The sequence below is a fragment of the Pecten maximus genome, chromosome 3, assembly GCF_902652985.1.
Source record: "Pecten maximus chromosome 3, xPecMax1.1, whole genome shotgun sequence".
NCBI classification, from domain to species: Eukaryota; Metazoa; Mollusca; class Bivalvia; order Pectinida; family Pectinidae; genus Pecten; species Pecten maximus.
In genome coordinates this window covers 51,910,090-51,928,527 of record NC_047017.1, presented here as the reverse complement: position 1 = coordinate 51,928,527, position 18,438 = coordinate 51,910,090, and the positions used below count along the sequence as shown (strand labels likewise).

Below are 18,438 nucleotides of genomic sequence, written 5' to 3'. Positions count from 1 at the left end.
CGTAGAATTACTAATGCTGTACACAGCTTGGTGTTTCAGACAAGTTGACTATCGATTGAAGTTTCAGACAAGTTGACTATCGATTGAATGACGTAGAATTACCAATGCTGTACCCAGGGTATTCGTCGATCTTATAAAACATAATTAAAATTAAAACTAATAACACTATACATTGGTCCGTATGTTCAGTTTATTTTAATTTACCGTAGACTATACTTTAAAGAATATATAGTAAAGTAAACATATGTGAATAACGTCCTCACTGACCTTTGCCGATGGGGGCCGTACAAACCAGTAGAGAAATGGTTTGGGCGGTGTCGTATTCACGGGTGTGTATTTAATGGACATAGTTAACACGGGTTGTGTCAGTCTCGTTTCAGGATCCGGAGGTGGCGTACGGTATCCAGATTCTACCTACGATCTCTGAACATAGTCTTACTTAGAGGAATTCTACAATGTCGGATACAGCAATATCGTATTTTCTGGATATCAAAATCGATGAAGCATGTTTAACTAAATGCAAGGGGAAAACATTGAAACAGATCTTAAGCTCTGTGAACATGATTCTCTCACAAAAAGCCGGGGACCAGAAGGGCGGCAAACCAGCAAGTGTATGTAAGACGATTCATAAATTCAAGGTACGTCTGTCATACCATTGTTTAATGTTAAAGAATAAAGTTCGTTATGAACAACATATTTAATCAGATTGAGATATGTATATTTATTTTTGTACAGTCCGCCTTGAACATTTAAGTGATGTTTGACGATTGAATAATAGTCACACAACTTGAATGAAAAGCATCTTTGTATATCGTAATAGATAAATAACTGCTGAATCATGACCCAACACTGCTTCAATCAGCTGTTTGGTCCTTCTAGGACTTCTAAGCGAATCTAGGTACACCATACAGCTGTTTGGTCCTTCTAGGACTTCTCCGTGATTCTAGGTACATCATACAGCTGTTTGGTCCTTCTAGGTACATCATACAGCTGTTTGGTCCTTCTAGTATTCCGTCCTTAGTGATTCTAGGTACATCATACGACTGTTTGGTCCTTCTAGTACTCCGTCCTTAGTGATTCTAGGCACATCATACAGCTGTTTGGTCCTTCTAGTACTCCGTCCTTAGTGATTTTAGGTACATCATACAGCTGTTTGGTCCTTCTAGTACTCCGTCCTTAGTGATTCTAGGTACATCATACAGCTGTTTGGTCCTTCTATGACCTCTAAGTGAATCTAGGTACATCATACGACTGTTTGGTCCTTCTAGTATTCCGTCCTTAGTGATTCTAGGTACATCATACGACTGTTTGGTCCTTCCAGGACTTCTCCGTGATTCTAGGTACATCATACAACTGTTTGGTCCTTCTAGGTACATCACACAGTCGTTCGTAGTTTAAGGACTGGTCAATGATGCTAGGAGCTAAAAGTTCTGAACTCCAGAAGCGATGGCGGAGGAATCAAAATCTAATAAGAGAGGTGCACTGATAACAGATTTCAATTAATTCAGTAACTTTAATATTTGATATAGTTATACATCAGGTAAAAATGTTACATCGTGTTCTGTTCTATGACATTACATATTGCTCTTTCTATTCTACATACAGGTGACTGGTGAGCCCCGGATTGTTACAGGTAGGTTCCAGTATAGATACTTTACACATATATACAGTAGGTTCCAACATATATACTGTAGGTTCCAACATATATACTGTAGGTTCCAGTATAGATACTGTAGGTTCCAGTATAGATACTGTAGGTTCCAGTATAGATACTGTATGTTCCAACATATATACTGTAGGTTCCAGTATAGATACTGTAGGTTCCAGTATAGATACTGTAGGTTCCAACATATATACTGTAGGTTCCAGTATATATACTGTAGGTTCCAGTATAGATACTGTAGGTTCCAGTATAGATACTGTAGGTTCCAACATAGATACTGTAGGTTCCAACATATATACTGTAGGTTCCAGTATAGATACTGTAGGTTCCAGTATATATACTGTAGGTTCCAACATATATACTGTAGGTTCCAGTATAGATACTGTATGTTCCAACATATATACTGTAGGTTCCAGTATAGATACTGTAGGTTCCAGTATATATACTGTAGGTTCCAACATATATACTGTAGGTTCCAGTATAGATACTGTACACATATATACTGTAGGTTCCAGTATAGATACTGTACACATATATACTGTAGGTTCCAGTATAGATACTGTACACATATATACTGTAGGTTCCAGTATAGATACTGTAGGTTCACATATATACTGTAGGTTCCAGTATAGATACTGTAGGTTCCAACATATATACTGTAGGTTCCAGTATAGATACTGTAGGTTCCAGTATATATACTGTAGGTTCCAACATATATACTGTAGGTTCCAGTATAGATACTGTATGTTCCAACATATATACTGTAGGTTCCAGTATAGATACTGTATGTTCCAACATATATATACTGTAGGTTCAAGTATAGATACTGTAGGTTCCAGTATAGATACTGTATGTTCCAACATATATACTGTAGGTTCCAGTATAGATACTGTAGGTTCCAGTATAGATACTGTACACATATATACTGTAGGTACCAGTATAAATACTGCAGGTTCCAGTATATATACTGTAGGTTCCAACATAGATACTGTAGGTTCCAGTATAGATACTGTAGGTTCCAGTATGGATACTGTAGGTTCCAACATATATAATGTAGGTTCCAGTATAGATACTGTATATTCCAACATATATACTGTAGGTTCCAACATAGATACTGTAGGTTCCAACATAGATACTGTAGGTTCCAACATATATACTGTAGGTTCCAGTATAGATACTGTAGGTTCCAACATAGATACTGTAGGTTCCAGTAAAGATACTGTAGGTTCCATTATAGATACTGTACACATATATACTGTAGGTTCCAGTATAGATACTGTACACATATATACTGTAGGTTCCAGTATAGATACTGTAGGTTCCAGCATAGATACTGTAGGTTCCAACATAGATACTGTAGGTTCCAGTATAGATACTGTACACATATATACTGTAGGTACCAGTATAAATACTGCAGGTTCCAGTATATATACTGTAGGTTCCAACATAGATACTGTAGGTTCCAACATAGATACTGTAGGTTCCAACATAGATACTGTAGGTTCCAGTATAGATACTGTAGGTTCCAACATAGATACTATAGGTTCCAACATAGATACTGTAGGTTCCAGTATAGATACTGTAGGTTCCAACATAGATACTGTAGGTTCCAACATATATACTGTAGGTTCCAACATAGATACTGTAGGTTCCAACATAGATACTGTAGGTTCCAACATATATACTGTAGGTTCCAGTATAGATACTGTAGGTTCCAACATAGATACTGTAGGTTCCAACATATATACTGTAGGTTCCAGTGTAGATACTGTAGGTTCCAGTATATATACTGTAGGTTCCAGTATAGATACTATAGGTTCCAGTATATATACTGTAGGTTCCAACATATATAATGTAGGTTCCAGTATAGATACTGTAGGTTCCAACATAGATACTGTAGGTTCCAGTATAGATACTGTAGGTTCCAGTATAGATACTGTAGTTTCCAACATAGATACTGTATGTTCCAGTATAGATACTGTAGGTTCCAACATATATACTGTAGGTTCTATAGATACTGTAGGTTCCAACATAGATACTGTAGGTTCCAGTATAGATAATGTAGGTTCCAGTATAGATACTGTAGGTTCCAACATAGATACTGTAGGTTCCAGTATACATACTGTAGGTTCCAGTATAGATACTGTTGGTTCCAACATAGATACTGTAGGTTCCAGTATAGATACTGTAGGCTCCAGTATAGATACTGTAGGTTCCAGTATAGATACTGTAGGTTCCAGTATAGATACTGTAGGTTCCAACATAGATACTGTAGGTTCCAGTATAGATACTGTAGGTTCCAACATATATACTGTAGGTTCCAACATAGATACTGTAGGTTCCAGTATAGATACTGTAGGTTCCAACATATATACTGTAGGTTCTATAGATACTGTAGGTTCCAGTGTAGATACTGTAGGTTCCAGTATAGATACCGTAGGTTCCAACATATATACTGTAGGTTCCAGTATAGATACTGTAGGTTCCAGTATATATACTGTAGGTTCCAGTATAGATACTGTAGGTTCCAACATAGATACTGTAGGTTCCAGTATAGATACTGTAGGTTCCAGTATAGATACTGTAGGTTCCAGTATAGATACTGTACACATATATACTGTAGGTTCCGACATAGATACTGTATACTGAGTAAATATCGTATCCTTACAGGATGTGTACAAAGGACCACGCAGTAAGTCATTCTATTTCCGATATACAACTCTAGTCTGCATCTTATCGATTCCCTACTCCTTAGCAATAATTTATTGATTGCAATTACAAAACATATTTGTCATATATATTCAAATTCTACCTGACATGACCCTTTGTTGCTGCTATGTCTATTATACGTAAACATCAGTTGTAGCACTGCAGCATATAACATACAATATGTTTAGTTAATACGATACAAGACATGTTGAAAGGACTTCGTAGAGTACTTCACAAGAAACATTTAACTACATATTCGTAATTTTAACAATTTAAATAATATTTTTTTTATGTTACATAACATAAGACAAAGGTCCAATATTGAATAAAACCTAATACCACGTAGTGTTTCTCTATAGCAGTCGTCTGTGATCGTAACGAAAGGCTAGTGACTCTTAACATAAGAGATTCTTACAACACATGAGATAATACAACACATCAAATTCAAAGATGGCTGACTCGAAGCCATTGGTGTTTCTTACTTGTCTCAACATTCAACATGCACAGCATTATAACCACGCCCATGTAGACTAGAATTATTGGTATTTAAAACATGTCTGTATATTTACAGTTGTTAACATATCAGGAGGCGAAGCTATGTTGGAGAAGCTCCTCTCGGACCTTGTAAACATTGGTATAACATGTGTGACCTGTACACCCCTCATACCCTATGAGGTATTCGTTCAGACAGTGCTGGGGGTCGATCCTGACCTCTGTAAGCCCTCGCCACATAAACTCACCAAGAAATACATTAGCTGGAATGAGCTGACTATTGGTTACCAGGGTACGTTACCATATCAGTTTATATTCATTCTCTTAATTACGTAAAGGTTGTAACTTTTCGGTAGTTGAATTGTTCGCGGTTTTACCATAAGTTTGAACCAAATAAGAAATAACCTTTGTTGAAGTAATAAAGGTAAGCAATTTTCTCAATTTTCTCCCATCCCCGAGAATAACGTAAGAGAAGCCAATATGAACATCATAACTGAGCTGTAATTCTAACTCAATGTCTTCAAAACAAGGACGAAATACAAACAAAGCTAGATATGTATGTACAAGACCAGGTACTCAGGAATAGGAAGCGGAACTATTTAAATAACAATTAGAAACATGCGAAAAATGGAATAAATTTGATGTAAATAATGATACAGATTGTATAACATATGCATTTTGTTTTTGTCTTTGGTAGGAATGACATCAGAAGAATTCAAAAAGCTTTGGATGAAAGAGGCAAGCACAGTCCTCGGTTTAAGGAGAGATAACGACGTGAATGTTGATATCTTTAAAATCAAGAATTGTGGAAAGGTAAGTTTGATAAAAGTAATGAAACCTGACGATATAGCATTTTATTATGTATGCATCAAACACCAGCTTTCTATATCTTTCCGTGTCCAACATTGCGGTCTAAATGATTTCTACAAAATGTAGACAGCCGTGTCCAAAAAAGTGTACGTTTTCATACAATGAGCAGTGTTCAATGTAGTGTTTTTCATTAAATGATAATTTACAAATGTAAAATGAGGGATTTCATTAAATATTTCGCATGGCCATTGGGGCCATTTAATTTCATGTTACATATTATGTTTTGTCAATTGTAACGCCAGCTTATCTGAGATGGTGTGTATGGTATTGTCCATCATCCAGTCTATATTGAGGAGGAAAAAAAACTCAAAAAACTCCTGTTAATAATGTTACATAACGAGAGAATTCTCCCTTAATTCAGAATGATCAATGGTGTTACAGGTGATGGTTTTTCTCAGTGTTGACAACCCTGACGACACCGACGGTATGTTCGACGGGCTGCCATTGTTTGTACATAATGGCCATAACGTCAGCAATGTCAGTAGATCCGTACAACCTCTCGACGGATACTGTAAAATGTCCTGATGGAGCGACAGGCCCGTCACCAAACTACTAACACGTGTGTTAGTGAGGATTCACGATATTAGTTTGCTCAACGAACTCTTGAAGAGATTGCAATAAAGTTCGCATGTTACGTGTGAAGTATATCATATTGTGTTAAGGTGGATAAACTATTTTGTATTGGCATAAAAAAAACAACAACACAAAAAACAAAAATCTAATAAATCATATTCCTACTGAATGTTTAATGAAGTTATTATTTATTTTTCATTGTGCATACAAGCCAAGAACTTCCATTACATTGTTAGAGCCTTGAGAACACTAGTTGAGCCTAATGCGTGGGTTTGGTAACCTAAACAATTGCGCCATCTCAGGACCCTAAATTCACGATAGGCTAAAAAAACTATTTGAATATTTCTCCGATAGTCTACTAAGATATTTTAAGATTTGACAATTTGTCATCAAAACGATTTTGCTGAATTAAGATGTAAAACATCATTGATAACATATATATCTTGGGACTATTCGTTCCATATGCGTAGTTAAGTATTGGTTTCAATGAAACCCGAGTTCGACTTCGTAATGACAACAGCTGAGGACCGCTTCCTTGGCCAGTAAAGCTGAAAGTATACGAATTATATATAAAATCTAATCATAAACATCCGTAACAATACTGTTGTATACCATTAAAGTTAAAATTATGTTAAAAACATCTTTATTTCCTAAACTGACATTTGAACTTATATCTTTATTATAAGCATCCAATATTCCATTTCCTTGCTTCAGACATATACTATGCTCGTTGATACGCCTGGTGGTTCCGTTGTTCTTATCCTAGATGCAATCTTGGGGATGAAGTAACCTGGATTTGACCTACATTTTGTAAATAGATTAGCATTATAGGTGTCGTCAATAAACATTATTCTCTTTTCCCCCTTTTTATCATTCTGGGTTACAATTGCGTTCGTATGTTGTCGGTATTATCTGACTTTGTGAGGAAGCATGTGTAATATAGTCAACCACAGGGCTCTCTACCACTGGATAGCGCCATGGTGATGTAAAGGAGTTATTTTCCCCTACGTTCCATGGTATAATGATGAGTAATACAATGAAAGTGAAGAAAATTATCGTCAATTTCAGAATTTCGGCAAGAGACCTTATAATGAACATTTTAAGTGGTGCTTAATTTGTTAGAAAAACAATTGCGCTTTTCGCGAAATACGAACGCATGCTCATTAAAATAATAATGTTGAACAGTAAGATGTGATTTTATGTAATACTTGTATGCAGCGAAGAAAATTTCTGGAATGCATTTAACGCTTTTATTGTCCGCTGTTACCTGTGTACCTGTGAACTTATAAAAAAAAAGTTGAACTTATACACGTGTGGAGACCTGTACCTGTCGGGATTACCACCTTACCTGTAATTCACCTTTACACAGGTTCAAAGTCGTAAACACGGGATGTAAATTCCATTCCATCACTGAATTGAATTATCTTTGACAATGACAAGGTGATATAAACAGTTTAATTTGACATCATAGTGAAAATTAAAAGGACGCTTCAGCATTTTCCCTGTACAAACATTGATACTTGTAGCAGCTACTTCTTCAGAATACATATTTCAAACAGCAGAAAAATAATGAAGAAACATTTTATTGGTTATTTCAATGTTAAATCGGCTACATACAACTGACTTACCCTATATCTATCAGTGACTTTAACCCGGAAGTGCCATACCTTTTGACTAACATGACCCCACTTCTCTAGTGACGCTGTACTATAATAAAGGACTTATAAGTCATCACCATACCAAATTTCCAGATTTTGATTTGTCCCAGTGTTCGTACAGAAACCTGTGTACAGAGCCTTAGAGACCGGAGGACCAAACGCTAATACTAAGTAATAGAGACAGTGTAGTTGGAGACCCGTCAACACAACATTTTTAGTAGATCATTTCGTGTCTACAAACATGAATCAAAGGTCACGAGTATCAGCCCACGGCCTGAAGTTGAACTTTACAATATCCCAGAAATATGAGGTTCAAAACTATCTAACCTAAGGAATTATCGATTAGCTCGGATGTACATCATGATAAATTAGCATATAGCCCCTATATCATATACGTACCAGAGGTAGCCAGTAATATGCTCCATTATCTTCCATCCTGTTTAAAAAAAATCATTATTGCTGTCGTGGGTGTATAATCTTTTCGTCTGTAGTTTTGTCCATGAACTTGAACTACCACAGTTCACGTGAACGTAATATTTTATCTCTCAGGCATGTACATACCTGCATAAATACATACACATTGCAGAACCTGATTACCTGCACGCACACATATACTGGTTTGAGAACAAATACACACATCATTTTTATACACAAATTCTCCCAAAGCTTTCCAAATGATTACAGTTGCATATATCGTTTTGATTTGTATTTTGTGACAAATTCCTTAGTGCCTTTTTATAAAGCCTTATGAATCCTTTATGTCAAAGTACATGTATTATATAAGAACAGCAACAGACTACTGACATAGAAACCAAAGTTATGTTCTCATTCGATAAAACGACGGCAAAAATAAAAACAAAATGTATGTTTGTATGGTGAAGTTCAGGAGAATAGGACCATGCGTTCCGGGGAAGTAAGCATCTTTTGGTGACAACTCATTAAATAAATCGTAGTATATACACCACAAACTATAACCAATGGGACATAACACCAATAACAAACCTACAGTCCATACATATATAATCGTGAGGTAGAGAATCGTGTCAAGTCTCTCCGACTGGACAAGTATGTGTTACGCAGTTACGGCGAATTCTGTAATATATACCACAAAACCGCAACATATGCGGATGTTGTTTTATATTCCAAATCTACACGTGGATCAACAGGTGCTAGTTAGAGGTTATTTTACCGTGTCTTTACTATACACAGCCCTAGTACAGTGGAGCAACCAATAGAATAAATAAATTGTGACAAGTAAACTGCTCCTACCCGGATGTTGTATTCGCACACTGGCCGTTATCTTGACGTGTGTGGTAGGATCGGCGAGGCAGGTATATAACCACGAATTGTGTCATTTTCTGGTTCAGATCCGGAAGGACTATATCGTATATCCTCTAGCTAGGAATTCAACGTTATCTACAGGATTACTACAATGTCGAAAACACAGTTGTATTTATTGGACATCAGAATTGATGGAACTTGTATAACCAGAATGCAAGGAAAAACTTTTAAAGGGATCATAGATGATGTACAACGGGTTTTCCCGCTAGATACTGGGGAATGTCGTGATGGGAGTCCGACATTTAGAACAATTCACAAGTTCAAGGTAACATCTTCAAACAATTATATATATTTACGATTTATTTTGTAGTTAACGTATTTCAATAAGGAATATTACATACGAGAACATTTATGGTATATGTTATATATATAAGTATTATATTATTTACTGCGGGTGGGGGATGCAGGCTGCAATGTCTGTGACCCAATTGAAGTTACAAGGTTGAAATTGGGTTCACTGACATCACAGTCTGCATTGTGGCCAGATTCCCCCATCACCTACATCAGTCAGTTATAATTGTCTACCTTACATTTATATGTAACATGATGAAATTAGGTAGTAATTATGCAATTACCTGATATTATGTAAGGTTTGAAGGAATTGGATGATAAATGCTGTAATAAACGGCCATTTCGAGCTATACATATTTGTTAAGTTGTTTGTGACTGATTTTGTAAGAAACAAGCAGCTGAACATAGATAATTATTATATTTACATGAAAGCGCAGGGATCTACTTCTATCATACAATAGTGATACCTTTTCTGATTACAAACAGGTAACAGGTGAGCCTCGCGTTGTTACAGGTAAGTTTTCGACACTCTACATTATAAGATAAGATAAGATATATTTTAGTTAAATGTCACACATTCTAAATTCATAAAAAGTACATAAATCACCTACATAGAATACGTTAAAATATCCAACCTTATCAGACTTACGAGACACTAAAAAACATTAACATGTCCGATATTATGTATAAAACCCACGCCTTCACAGGTCATTATATAATGTACAGAAATAGCATTATTAATCTGTTCTTATATGTCACTCTATGGAAGGATCTATACAGTTTAGAGTATCAATTTGTACAGAAATAGCATTATTAATCTGTTCTTGTATGTCACTCTATGGAAGGATCTATACAGTTTAGAGTATCAATTTGTACAGAAATAGCATTATTAATCTGTTCTTGTATGTCACTCTATAGAAGGATATATACGTGTTTAGAGTATCAATTTGTACAGAAATAGCATTATTAATCTGTTCTTGTATGTCACTCTATGGAAGGATCTATACAGTTTAGAGTATCAATTTGCATTGCACTATATTAAGTATGATCATATGAATTTATACATTAACATTCCATCATTAAAGATAGATGTATAAACATTCAAGTTATTTGTGCCAGACACTATGTTCATGTTGTACTGATTTTCCTACAATACCCTTATGGTAAAAGATATTTATAAATAGGAGGAGAAATTATAATCCAACATTGACATTTGAGAGTATCGAGGACACTATATATATATGACTCTACTCTTTATCATTTTCTTTATCCAAATACATTATATGTAAACACATACATAACTAAGTCACAGTTCAAAGGAAATGTTATTCAAGCTATGCACTTTTCTAATTGAGTAAACAGTTACAGTTTATCAACGTCACTTTATATTATAATATATCAACTGAATTTGTTATGTAAGGATATAGGCATTCGGTTTCGGGAGGATATATATATATTAGAGTGCGTTCGGGACACTAATTGAAATAAAGTATTCTTATATATATAACATTACATTGTTATCACAAAAGTAGAGCACTTATAAAGGTGTCACAACATAACGTACACTCAAGGTCATTGTCAATACGACATGGTACCACTTCATACAACATAACGTTCACTCAAGGTCATTGTCAATACGACATGGTACCACTTCATACAATATAACGTACACCCAAGGTCATTGTCAATACGACATGGTACCACTTCATACAATATAACGTACACTCAAGGTCATTGTCAATAAGACATGGTACCACTTCATACAACATAACGTACACTCAAGGTCATTGTCAATACGACATGGTACCACTTCATACAATATAACGTACACTCAAGGTCATTGTCAATACGACATGGTACCACTTCATACAATATAACGTACACTCAAGGTCATTGTCAATACGACATGGTACCACTTCATACAACATAACGTACACTCAAGGTCATTGTTAATACGTCATGGTACCACTTCATACAATATAACGTACACTCAAGGTCATTGTCAATACGACATGGTACCACTTCATACAACATAACGTACACTCAAGGTCATTGTCAATACGACATGGTACCACTTCATACAACATAACGTACACTCAAGGTCATTGTCAATACGACATGGTACCACTTCATACAATATAACGTACACTCAAGGTCATTGTCAATACGACATGGTACCACTTCATACAATATAACGTACACTCAAGGTCATTGTCAATACGACATGGTACCACTTCATACAACATAACGTACACTCAAGGTCATTGTCAATACGACATGGTACCACTTCATACAACATAACGTACACTCAAGGTCATTGTCAATACGACATGGTACCACTTCATACAACATAACGTACACTCAAGGTCATTGTCAATACGACATGGTACCACTTCATACAACATAACGTACACTCAAGGTCATTGTCAATACGACATGGTACCACTTCATACAACTATAACGTACACTCAAGGTCATTGTCAATACGACATGGTACCACTTCATACAATATAACGTACACTCAAGGTCATTGTCAATACGACATGGTACCACTTCATACAACATAACGTACACTCAAGGTCATTGTCAATACGACATGGTACCACTTCATACAACATAACGTACACTCAAGGTCATTGTCAATACGACATGGTACCACTTCATACAATATAACGTACACTCAAGGTCATTGTCAATACGACATGGTACCACTTCATACAATATAACGTACACTCAAGGTCATTGTCAATACGACATGGTACCACTTCATACAATATAACGTACACTCAAGGTCATTGTCAATACGACATGGTACCACTTCATACAACATAACGTACACTCAAGGTCATTGTCAATAAGACATGGTACCACTTCATACAACATAACGTACACTCAAGGTCATTGTCAATACGACATGGTACCACTTCATACAACATAACGTACACTCAAGGTCATTGTCAATACGACATGGTACCACTTCATACAACATAACGTACACTCAAGGTCATTGTCAATACGACATGGTACCACTTCATACAATATAACGTACACTCAAGGTCATTGTCAATACGACATGGTACCACTTCATACAATATAACGTACACTCAAGGTCATTGTCAATACGACATGGTACCACTTCATACAATATAACGTACACTCAAGGTCATTGTTAATACGACATGGTACCACTTCATACAACATAACGTACACTCAAGGTCATTGTCAATACGACATGGTACCACTTCATACAATATAACGTACACTCAAGGTCATTGTCAATACGACATGGTACCACTTCATCCTAATCGATAATGTGATATATAATGTCATTATGCCTCTTATCAACCTCAGACCAAAAGACTTGATTGGTCAAGTGTCCAACTGTGACGAATAGCCTTTAAATGTTAACCAAATAAATATAAGATGGTAACATATCATTTTAAGTAAAGCTATCCAGCGACATTCTCCTACATAATCACTGACAGAGGTGTTTTATGGTGTTTACAGTGGTAGAGACATCGGGAGGCGAAACTCTGCTGGAGAGGTTCATCTCGGACTTAGTATCGCTTGGAATAGGTGACATAACGTGTACACCCCTGACAGACTATGAAGTGTTCGCTCAGAATGTGTTAGACGTGGACACGGATCTCTGTAAACCATCGCCACGTAAACTCAGCAAAAAGTTTACTTACTGGAATGAGCTGACAATAGATTATCATGGTATGTAACGATAAGTCGGACTTTAAAATGTCACACTGTGTTATATCTTTAAAGTCCTGCGGATGGGTGGCGCAGTGGATAACGCATCGTCTATCACCAAGACCGCCGGGGTTCGATCTCATTGGGTCACCACATGGGTTGTATCCGGGTTAGAGCCGTGTTTTTAGTACATCAACTTGCCTGAACGTTAACGCGTAGTTCAACAGCAGAGACTTTTACCTGTTTATTTGATTGTAGCATACATATTTGTACAGTATGTATCGAGTATCGATGTAGTTCATTAGTCGTTACCTCAGATTTATGCTACATGTACAATTTGATCTCGTGATCATATTGTTCTCCATCGTCATATTTTACAGAAATGGAGCCTAATCTTAATTGTTACCAGGGATGTATTTCCACGAGAGAAATTATTCAAATAATAGAAACATCAGAAGTCGTCATATAAACTATTAACATTAATTGTATGGTTATACACGTATATGTAACTATTACAAAATAGTAACAAGCTGCAGTGCTGCTATTCTGTTATAGGTATGACATGGGAAGATTTCAAACAACTTTGGGCTAAAGAGGCAAGCACAGTCCTTGGCTTGAGGGCCGAGTCGGATGCGAACGTCGATCTCTACAAAAACAAGAACTGTCGGAAAGTAAGCTTTATCAAACTAATGAAGCTTTTAAGAAAACATTTTTGAGAAATACATCCAGGACAATATAACAAGTTGACTTCTAGGTATCTTGAATGCTGCGTTAATTGAATGCTTCTTTGCAATATCCTGTTACCGGTTTATTCCCTAACTTTAAGGAATACTTTAACTTAACATTTTCCACATTCAAACATTGCAATATTGAAGGAAAGTCCAATCTTTTGTTCTGTGTTCCTTATGTTAAGTGACGTTGATGAACTAGGGTAGGAGATATAGTAAACGTGATGTCATTGGGTAGAGTTGTAATCCTGTTTATTAGTTTGTATTTATGTACATGTTAATACCCTCTGATGATAAGATTAAGAAACACTGAAACAGCATGGTAACCCCATGGAATGCCAGACCTGGAGGTTGGGGCATGCTTCTTTATTGTACCATATAAAAAAATATCAGTGAGCTGACAATTTAATGTAGTGGTATAAGGTGACGTGTTTTCTTCGGCATGTGACGTGGTATCGTTTCAATATTTTATATTAAAAAAAAAACAAGTAAAAGTAGTAATTAAAAAGACAATTCACTGTTATGGTGTAAACTCAAAATCTATAAACAAACTGTTATATATGTATACAGTGTAGTATTACGACATAAAATCTATCAATGATGTTACAGGTGACAGTTTTCACCAACGTGGATGACGCCGACGATATGTAGTATTATGATATTAAGTCTATCACTGATGTTACAGGTGACAGTTTTCACGAGCGTGGACGACGCTGACGATATGTAGTATTATGATATAAAATCTATCAATGATGTTACAGGTGACAGTTTTCACGAGCGTGGACGACGCTGACGATATGTAGTATTATGATATTAAGTCTATCACTGATGTTACAGGTGACAGTTTTCACCAGCGTGGACGACGCTGACGACACAGACGGTATGTTCAACACACTGCCACTGTTCGTACAGAATGGACAGAACGTCAGTAACGTGTGTAAAGCCGTACAGCCTCTCGACGAGTACCTCATGGACCTGATGATGGAAGGACACGCTTATCACACAAAACACGGCTGTATTTTATATGAAGTAGCGGAACACTACGTCAGCGTTTATAAATGTCTGGCATTGTACAGTCTACCCTCGTTATATCACTACATTTCGTCAACGCCAGTTATGGCGGTATAACGAGGGTGGCGATGGTATCGAATTATTGAAATTACAACCATGAAATGGTATAAGAGACGTCATATTTGTCATGTTGGACCTAATGTCTTATATAAGCTTAATAAAGCTATTAGCCAATATTCTGATTTATTCTTCCTATGAGTGTATTTCTTCATATTTCACAAAGCTTGTATAACACTAATCATTAGTAATCATCATCATCAACAGGAACAGGTTTTTCCACTGTGGCCATCATTATAACACTTACCATAGACTTGTGTAACCTATTCAGAAACAGTTAAGACTCGGCTAATATCTCTAGCATATTCGGTATACAGTGACAGTCTAGGTCAGCTAGAGGTCCCGAGTTAAACATAAAAGTACCTTTATAATGATATCAACTTGTTAAGCGTTGCGTCATCCATGAAGGCGTGATTTCTCTTATAGGAAAAACGGTTGTGTAGTTCATCAAGTTATTTTTGTATCTCAAAATGATTATATCTGTTTAACCTGTTTCTGTTCAGCCAAGTAGCATGTAGATTATTCAGTCTGCATCTCATACAGATGTGTAGAGACTCATGACGTGCCAGCAGAACCTAACATCTAGCTCATTATCCTAAAACGAGGACCCCCCCCCCCCCCCCCCCCGAAAAAAAATCTTTGTAAATGTGCAAGAAACGGAAACGTGCGCTAGAAAGGTGTTTTCGACATCTTCAATGACACCCGTTTTTACGATCAAGGTCATATTCAAACAATATCACGTTCGCAAAATCGGATCACAGGTATTGATAACGAAACCACTAGGTATATTGACAAGCAGCCAAGTAACGCGAGCTTTCTTCTCACACTTTAAGACTCCTCGCATGTCCCATCCGGGTCACCAAATGTGATAAGTATTAGTTGAAAAAAACAACAAAAACCAAAAAACAAGCAGGAAACACGTTGAGAGCTTCATATCGCCATAACGGACATATAATTTTAGAAAGCATCTCCCAACTCTGTCACTGTTCCGAACTATAGTAGATATCGACATCGGAAACCGTGATATTGGAAACAAATCATGGAATATCGAAAAAATGTGTAGCATTGATTGATTGTAGGTAGTAAAGAAGATACAATCAATATCATGAAAAAGTAAAAATTGAAACTTCAATAAAAATGACCAGGTTTAAGATTAGCTGGCCTAGGTAGTTGTAAGAAAAGATCGTGGAAAGCGGATGATTTATAAGAACCTTCAATGCTCTCGAGTTTTTGAGGTTATTGACAAATTCGTATGTTGTCAAATCTTTAATTCATAAACTTCATTAGCTTACCAATAAAATAGATTGGGTTGTTGAACGATCCATGAATTTACCTTTATCTGTTTATGTGATGGAAGTTTTTGTTTACGTGATGGAAGTTTTTGTTTTCGTGATGGAAGTTTTTGTTTTCGTGATGGAAGTTTTTGTTTACGTGATGGAAGTTTTTGTTTACGTGGAAATTCCCAGATTCTGTCGGTTTAGCTCACCGTTGTGCAGTACAAATGTAGATATCTTATGATACTGTATCTGAGATAAAATGAAGGACCTTGCAAGGTATTTGTTACTTGCTTATAAGCTTTTCAATGGATTTGCCTCCTAAAGAAAAAAATCATACTGCTTGTAACAAGTATTTTCATTGGCTAAGAAATTCATGTGATAAGCAGCGTAATGATTTGTATGAGAGAAAAGTCCATCAATAGAGTGGTTTTTGAGGAGATATAGAATGAATGATAAGAATTAAAACACACACACAAAAAAAAAAAAAAAAAAAAACCACCAACGGAGTGTTCTCTTATCATAATAGAGTACACTCCGTTTTTGTGCTAGACCTCCATAATATAAAACAATCTATTCAGTAAATCATTGAAAAAAAGCTCATATATTTATTTATCATTTAAAGCTTTGATAGAAAGCATGGTTAAATTTACATTGTTACATAATTTCAACAGTAAAGACGAAATATGGACGAACCAATGAAACTGGTGCTTTTTATTGTCTACTTAACACAGCTATATAGCAGGTACTTTTTATTGTCTACTTAACACATCTATATAGCAGGTACTTTTTATTGTCTACTTAACACAGCTATATAGCAGGTACTTTTTATTGTCTACTTAACACAGCTATATAGCAGGTACTTTTTATTGTCTACTTAACACAGCTATATAGCAGGTACTTTTTATTGTCTACTTAACACAGCTATATAGCAGGTACTTTTTATTGTCTACTTAACACAGCTATATAGCAGGTACTTTCGCAAAAACGTTACACTTTTTAGGAATAGGCGACTAAGGTTCGATATCCTTTACAACGCAAATACAAATAGCGTCACGTGCCCGATCAGACGGGGTTTTAACGGTACTCTGGTTTCCATCCACGGACCAATCGCGCGCTTCAATCCGCGCCAACAAGGGTGTTTAATATAGGTTTACATAACTAGCTTCAAAATTAACGGAAACAAAATATTGTCACCAAGCTATACACGGGAGTGTCCCTTCTATATAGTAGATAACGTATTTTCTGTCTAATTTGACGGAATACACTAAAGGTATATCATGTGTAGCAGGAAAAGATGTGTCATAATGTCATTATTATGTTCGGTGTTTTCACAGTTCACGTTATTATGATTTTGTATCATTATATTTTAAATCTTTTACATCTTAGTTTCTATTTTACTGCTTTTACTCTATATTTCAGTTCACAAAATGCTTTTGGACTCATCATTTTGGTCCGATCGAAATTACCATAAAATATCATAACCTGATTACGATCGCAATATACTCGACAAATTAAGAGACAAATCAGAACTACGTATTGTCATAGCGGTAACATAGTCATTATTCGTCATATAACTAAATTTATATTTTGTACGGTCCTTCCAAATATGGCAGTGGTATTACTACCGCGGGAAAATGTCTATAGTTCCAACCTCCAATATAGCCATAATCGTTTACATGCTTACATCTAATATCTGATAGAGTATCAATGTTATTCTGCCACTTGTAATGTATTTTTTATCCTTTGTCGATCCTCATAATGATCTTAATGACTTTTAGTAGTATTCGAACTGCTTTTAAAGATAAAAAAACTGAACAAACAGACAAAAAACATGTAAACACAAAACGAAAATGATCTGCTGTATCAATATAGCACATTATCTTTTACAGTCTTTCCCCCATTACCAAGAATTGCACGTGCACTGCTTAACCTTATGACCTCATCGCGTTGATGGCTGTTATCAAAGGATATGTGTATGGCTTCTACACAGCGATGAACAGGTTACTATC

General features: G+C 36.0%; 2 protein-coding genes across 2 annotated transcripts; both read left to right on the top strand.

Moving 5' to 3' along the window:
* On the top strand, positions 1-6,477 carry LOC117322865. Its single transcript, XM_033877800.1, has 5 exons — positions 1-638; positions 1,606-1,633; positions 4,944-5,156; positions 5,562-5,677; positions 6,116-6,477. The coding sequence occupies exons 1-5, from the start codon at positions 456-458 to the stop codon at positions 6,257-6,259; spliced, it is 684 nt and encodes a 227-aa protein (XP_033733691.1). The 5' UTR covers positions 1-455; the 3' UTR covers positions 6,260-6,477.
* A 2,759-nt stretch (positions 6,478-9,236) lies between these two features.
* Positions 9,237-15,287, top strand: LOC117324520. The gene is made up of 5 exons (XM_033880424.1): positions 9,237-9,571; positions 10,084-10,111; positions 13,105-13,317; positions 13,852-13,967; positions 14,862-15,287. Exons 1-5 carry the CDS (start codon positions 9,398-9,400, stop codon positions 15,150-15,152), a joined length of 822 nt encoding a protein of 273 aa, XP_033736315.1. The 5' UTR covers positions 9,237-9,397; the 3' UTR covers positions 15,153-15,287.
* Positions 15,288-18,438: the final 3,151 nt, after the last annotated feature.